Source organism: Quercus lobata, chromosome 6, assembly GCF_001633185.2.
Source record: "Quercus lobata isolate SW786 chromosome 6, ValleyOak3.0 Primary Assembly, whole genome shotgun sequence".
NCBI classification, from domain to species: Eukaryota; Viridiplantae; Streptophyta; class Magnoliopsida; order Fagales; family Fagaceae; genus Quercus; species Quercus lobata.
The window spans coordinates 29,568,708-29,575,939 of NC_044909.1; the positions used below are offsets into that span (position 1 = coordinate 29,568,708).

At 33.3% G+C, this 7,232-nt stretch overlaps 1 protein-coding gene across 1 annotated transcript; it reads left to right on the top strand.

Moving 5' to 3' along the window:
* Positions 1-799: 799 nt before the first annotated feature.
* Positions 800-1,993, top strand: LOC115994947 (protein MKS1-like). Its single transcript, XM_031119299.1, has one exon. It carries the CDS (start codon positions 989-991, stop codon positions 1,679-1,681), a length of 693 nt encoding a protein of 230 aa, XP_030975159.1. The 5' UTR covers positions 800-988; the 3' UTR covers positions 1,682-1,993.
* Positions 1,994-7,232: the final 5,239 nt, after the last annotated feature.

Here is a 7,232-nt window from a genome sequence, read left to right on the forward strand (position 1 = left end):
TTTATTGTAATTGTGATTGTATATGAAATTATCTATTGTACCATTTAAAAAAAATATGATGTGGCAAAATTCTAATAGAAATGTTTTATAAGAGATATTTATAAAATTCAAACTTCAATAAAAATTATCTATTAGAATAATAAAGTAAAATATTTAGGGTTTTCAAAAGCTTAAATGTCAATGTTAGAAGAAATTAACAAAAAGACAAAGACTTTTGATGTTACATTTATTATAGATATAAATTATAAAATTTTAAATTACTAACAAAATTAATTTTTTAATTATATATATTATATTAAAATTGAAGCATAATTAAGATTCAAATTAATTTCTAATTTTTGTCTAATTTTACATTATGTGTCCAATTTATTTTTATTAATTTTAATATGAAGTGAGTCATTCATAATACTTATTGTAAAAATCAAGATAACCACCAAACTCACATTTGTTAGACCGCTTAATGTTGAATGCCTTCGTCCGTAAGTACGAGCTAGAACCTAGCATTAGGATATATAACAAGAATAATGAACAATATATATAATATAAAAAAGAAATAAAGAAGTTTATCAAGTAAAACTTTTAATCTAATTTTCAAAACCTCCTCTACTCTTCTACCTATCAAAAATTTTTTTTTTTTTTAAGAAACACCAAATAAATAATTCTAGCAAAACAAATGTTGCCAGTTGCCAACTTGCCATTCCAAATTTTTATTTTTATTTTTATTTTTTGGTTATTGTTTGAAGTCAACAAGCTTGATCAAAGTCAATAAACAAATAATCAGTTCCTATACCTCTTACAAGAATAATCATTGCCCATTACCCAACCAGAAACCAAGCCCCTCCTCTCTTCGTCTCTCTCTCTCTCTCTCTCTCTCTCTCTCTCCCCACCTTCCCATCTCCAAAACCAAAAGCACCTCAGCCTCTCTTTCTTCCTTCCCCATCTCGATAACCATACAATTACTCTCCCCCACCAAAAATACAAAAAAAAAATGAATCCATATCCACAGGAATCATCACCACAGACACCCAAAAAAGAGGTCCAAATCCAAGGTCCTAGGCCGCCTCCTCTCAGAGTCAGCAAAGACTCCCACAAGATCAAAAAGCCTCCACCACATCCACCGCCTAAACTACCTCTAAAACCCTTCCAAAACCCACAACAACAACAACAGCAACCACCACATCAGCCAGTAATTATCTACTCTGTCTCTCCCAAAGTCATCCATGCCTCATCAGCCAGTGACTTCATGTCCATCGTTCAACGCCTCACGGGCTCTTCTACTTCATCTTCATCTGCATCTTATTCCGGCGCCGGAGACCTCTCTCCGGCGGCGAGGTTGGCCTCCATCGAAAAGACAAGCCCTTCAGAAAGAGACCGAGAAAGAGCCAACAGTACTAATACAACTACTGCTATGTTGGAAGAAGAAGAAGTGGAAGTAGTAGAAATCTTGGGTCAAGCTGCTACTCATCCGGGGATATTATCGCCGGCGCCGGCGACTTTAGCTCCGATCCCAGATGGGTTTTTCTCGCCGTTGATTGAGCCGCAGGCTTATTCGCTGATGCACGAGTTGAGTCCACTTTGGCATAACTCGTTCATGGCCAGTCCTTCTGGCTTGTTCTCAGCTCCTTTGGTCTCTCCATCTCCATCCTCCATGGACCTCTTCAACCATTTTATGGACTTTTAGTCTAAATCTGCTTTTGAAATTGGTAAAGTTTTTGCATTGACTGACTTTTGGTTTTGGTGGAAGGATTTTCCACGGCAACTTTTTTTCTTTTTCTTTTTGTAATTTTTTGTAGTAGTTAGGACGTAGAACTTACTTTACTTGGGTCTTGGATGGAAATTGGCAAATGGGTTAATTCCAATTTAGTAAAATTGTAAAACAAATGTAATTTGGGGAATTTATTTCTTGTAGTGTTTTTTTTTTGTTGTTGTATTGATCTTTAATTGAGGCAGCCGAAAATGAGATTGTATTTAATAAAATCTTCTTTTCTTTTCTTTTTTTTGTTGAGTAGGCCATGTGGTCGGAATTGTTTGTCATCTATCCAAATATTGCTCAATTTTTGGGGTGTGAATTGTAAGATGACGACCCAAAGGATGTCTTATTTTGTCTTGTTACCTTACTCAATGTAATTGGTGTTATTCCCATTCTACACGACACAAGTCTTGGGTAGTATATGCTACTTCGTTCTTTTCTCCTTGTATTCTTCTTTGAAAAACGATTAAAATCGATGATTTTATAGGATGAATTGAAAAAGACGAGGAAAAAAAAAACTAATTGAGGTCGTAACCGGACTGCCAAGAAAAGGAAAAAGAGAGAAGAAATTTTATGCTTTTGGGGAGAATTTGGGCAATTGAGAAAAATTAAAAATGCGGTAAAATATAAGTGTTTAGATATGTCATAAGAAAAAATTTCAAGAGAAAATTTTAGACAGAATTTAAGGACTTTAAATTTCGATTTCAAATTCCTTCTCTTTAGGCCTTATTGCTAAAATTCCCTTGTCTATTCTCTTTTGCTTCCTTCAAAGCATAACTTTGATCTGACAACTCCCCAACAACTCCTTCGTTGTACTTGACAAAATTGATGGATTTGACTAAACCAAAACTAGAAATCAACCAATTCGATCGATGCAACGGTTGATGGTGGTTTTCCTCCTTCAAAATCCAACAAGCCCAATTTGACCAACAAATCCTTTCTTCCTTGGTTGATCTCTATTGTTCGTCATCATGTGTTGTCAATCATTGTTGATTGATTGAGATTCTAACGAGATCTCAACCAGAACCAAATTCGATGAGATTTCAACTAGATATGATAGCTTCAACCGATCCAGCCGTTGCAATATTAAATCTATGGCAATGTGCCCCTAGTAAGAGTTGATAACCTCATTCCCCTTCCTTTGACACCTTAATATGGGGCACTTTGGTCTGTTTATAGTTCTCCTTTTAGATTGAGTTGCTTTCTCCTGACAATATACTTTGATATCTTCAATCATCTCACTAAGGTCATGTAAACCTATGTTTTTACATCTGTGCCACTAATAACCCTAGAAATCTATTCACTCTAATCAACCCCATCTCTTACAACATCATCACGATTGGTCAGAATCTTAGCCTTGTCAGTTTTGGTAGACTCACTTGCATGTCAGATCATTAGGGCTCTTGGTTTAACAATGATGTTGAACATTTTGATTGATTATAGTAGTTTGACTATGAATTCGGATCCAAAATCCCGACTTGCTCCCTTCCTTCCCAATACCATAATCCCATCATAACACAACTATATAGGCCCACCATTGCTTTTCATTGTTTAAATGAAAAGGCCTAAACTTAGGAAGTGATGGAGGGTAAATTTGAGCAAGATGGATTGTTGTACATTTAAGACCTTAGAGCATTCTCATCTAGTGATGTAAACTAGAGTTTTTGCTATTATATATGGCACTATAGCTAAAAGGAGGGGAAAACTTGCTACATCTTGGTTATGAATTTAGAAAAAAAGTATACAAATGCTATAATTGATTGGTAAATATACAACTTCACTATAACTCCTCTATCCCATTAGTTTTTATTTCATCCCTTTTTTGTACTCATACTAAAAACTCCACAAATCTTATTTTCTCTATCATCTATGTGGGTGGGTTGGGGAGGGGGGGGGGGGGGGTTGCTATTAGGGCTAGAAAAATGTTGACACAACAAGACATGAAATTAGCAAGTTATGAGTTGAGGCTTAACAGGTAGGGATGGCAATTTTGCTCCGCCTCGCTTAAGCCACCCCTCCTCGCTTTGCCCTGCGTGGATTTTCCCCACCCCGCAAAGGTGGTGGGAAGGGGATAAGGCAAGATTTTAGTCCCACACCATAGGGCGGGGCGAGGATGAGTTTAAACTTTTTAGACCCACCCCGCCCCGCCCCTCCTCGTCCCCGCCCTATCCCGTGTTGCTAAGGGTTATAATTGTAAAATTTTCATACTCTAAAATCTTACTATTTAAAAAAACATATCAATATTAGCTTATTTTATTCTACCAAATGTGGTTATTTGCTTTTATTTTGTTATGTGTTATACTATGAGATTTTTTTTTTTTTTTTTTTTTTTTTTGTGGCTGTCTTGTTAAAAAATTGAATATATTTTTTCTTTTTCTGAAAATTGATTTTATTTGATGGGATAAATTTAGTTTTAATTTCAAGTATATTTTTATTAATGAAATAGGTTTCATAAAAAAAAATTGTACTAGTTATAGGATAAATTAACAAAGAGTAGAGTTTTATAAGGTGGGGCAGGGCTTTGTGAAGCCCCAAGGGGCAGGGATGGGATGAGAAAGTTTTTCCCGTCGTGCAGGGCGAGGCGGGGATGAGACAAGATAAAACCATGTAGGGCGGGGATGAAGACCCCATCCTTCAGCCCTGCCCCACCCCATTATCATCCCTAATGAGTTAGTGTCATATTCAGGTTGACACGAATGACCCGTTTAATAAACGTGGCAGGTTAGTATCCAACCTATACATGGAACCTATTTGATCCATCTGACCCATTTAATTAAATGACATTTTATTAATATACCTTTCAAACCCTAGGTATATAAACTTATTAGTTGTTGTGGTTTATTTTCTGTAACATATTCTAATTGATTACTTGTGATATTGAGATATGTTTTAATTTTGAATAATTATTTGTGATGCAATTACTCATTAGTTCTAAATTTTATATTTTAAAAAAAAAATATTTTTTTGGTTTTTCATAATTTAGATAAATTTAGTTAATGCCAAAATTTGTATATATTTTTTTCACTTTGATAAAATTTGATAAATGGGTCGATACGACTAACTCGTTCAATAAACAGGTTGTCTTAGGGTTAAAGAATCTTGACCCGTTTAATAAACATGTCGGATTAGTGTTGATCATATAGTCGAATACTCATGAGTTGACACGACATGAACCCAACATGCAAACACAAATTGCCACCCCTAATTGCTATGGATAGTCATTGATTCAAGTTGATGACATGGGTGCCGAATCAGCAAAAGAGCTTAAAGGTGGGGGATCTGGTTTCAATGGTGATAGGGTTCAATTAGCTTTCAATGGTAGTGATGACTTGGTTTCAATGGTGGTGTGAGGATTTTGATTTAGTGTGAGTTTGGATTTTGGTGGAGGGTGTTGTCTCAAATTTGCAAAGTTATGGGTGGTTTTTGAATTGGGTTGGTTTGGGTGTCTTTACCATCGAGGGTTGTTAGGTTTGGGCTTGGATGAAGGAATCGAGATGGGGCTAGATGGGTGTTAGATTTGAGTTGTTGTTTTGTTGGTGAAAAAAAAAAAATATAAAAATAGCTATTTAAGTTTATTTTATTATCCTATATTGTAAAATGAAGAAGGAAATGTAGTGTGTATTATTAAATTAGTTATACACACTCCTAGATAAAGTGACTTTTTGGTGCTGTAAAATAGTAAAATGTTTTACAGCCCAAAAAAAAAAAAAAGGTAAAATATTACAAATGTTTTTACGTATTTTAATCAATTTTTTGTTGATTTAGAATTTAGATGATATTTTCTTAGTCATGTGGTTTGGTGGTATTACATAGTCTTTTATGTAAGGAAAATTACAATCATCCATTCCTTTGTTGTAATAATTATATATATATATATATATATATATATATATAATTCAATTATAACGTTGTTAAAAACATTTATGAGACATTTAATTATACAACAGCATAAAAGAATATATAGAGTTTGAGGTGAGTGTTGCCGAAGCAAAGATCCAGTAAACCAAATCTTAGTGCAGGGATTAATTTATAATTTTTGGCTCATGTTAACAGATATTCTTAAAGTAATTGTTAATGAACCATAATATGAAAGTTTTAACACGACTTTCATTGAAAATATAAAAAGTTATCAATAAAATTTATTCTCATAAAAAAAATCAATAAAATTTATTATTTTATTATTCTCCCAATAAAATATTTTTAAAAATAGCTCCTAAACCAATGTTCTAAGGGCATTGATTAACATTTATCTAGAATTTTTTAATTCAAAATTGGTCGCAGATTTTCCTTCATGGGATCAAATCATCACATTGTGCCCACTAGCCCTTGTTTTTTTGACGTCCTATGATGATCTTGCATAATTGTCAAAGCATGTGCAACTTAGGAAGAAGAACGAGGAGGAAAAGTCAGCTCTCATTATCTCATTAATTGTCATAGTTAGCACCTCACCTGAGGTGGCAGAGGATTTGGGTAGAATTAGATTTTAAAAAAAAAAAAAAAAATAGTTAATGAACTATTTATAAAAATAAAAATAAAAAATTTTTCATGCCATTTTGGTGGAAGATATAAAAAAGGGTCAAAAAATTAATTATTTTTCTTTCTAGAAAAAAATTCTTAAATTATTTCTTAAAAAAAATGCCGTTAAGACGTCCATTAACAAAATACAATTACAAAAAATAATAATAATAATAATAAGTTTTTCCATTATTGGTTCAGTAGACTATTCCCAGACTTTCAATGTAATGCAAGCTCTCCTTTTTTTTTTTTTTTTTTTTTTTTTTTTTTTTTTTTTAAGGTTATTCATAAAGAAGACTATCATGTCTAATTATTGGACAAAGCATGCGTATATGTCAAGCAAAAAGTTTTGAATTGACCAAGAGGAAGAAGGCATGAATTCTCGGGAGAAAAGCTGTTTTTGACTTCTAATAAGTCAAATTAAATTCAAGCATTGTTAAATCTTCCAAATTCTGGGGAATATCTACTGATGCCTTGTAGGTTAACAAAATGATGTTAGTGTTACATTGATTTGGGCTGAAATTCAAGAATAGAAACCTTGACAATTTTAGTTTGCCAAAATTCAGTCATAGATCTGCAGCAGCTACGACGAATTTAGATCTTTGCCAATAAAATCATTCCAAAAATTCTCCAGCAAAGAATCATGAATCTAACTGGTTTTCTACTCTTCGTTAAACCTAAACCTGGGATCTCCAAAAATGACACTTTAGATGACAATAAATACAATTGGCATCAAGTTGCGTGTCTAATAAGTGTGCACATGTTGACTGCAAGCCAATAAGTTTGATTCTAACACATCAAGTTGCATCATTTTGAATTGTCTAACTATAATGACATTTAAATGAGAATAGATAGTATGACTACCTAGTATCATTTTGCATTCTTTCTAGTTGCATCATTTTGATTCTATCATTTTGAAGGTGTTGACTACCTAAATGACATTTAAATAAGAATAGATAGTATGAAC

Excerpts from the sequence above, each read along its gene's own strand:
- LOC115994947 (XM_031119299.1), top strand. The coding sequence starts at position 989 with ATGAATCCATATCCACAGGAATCATCACCACAGACACCCAAAAAAGAG.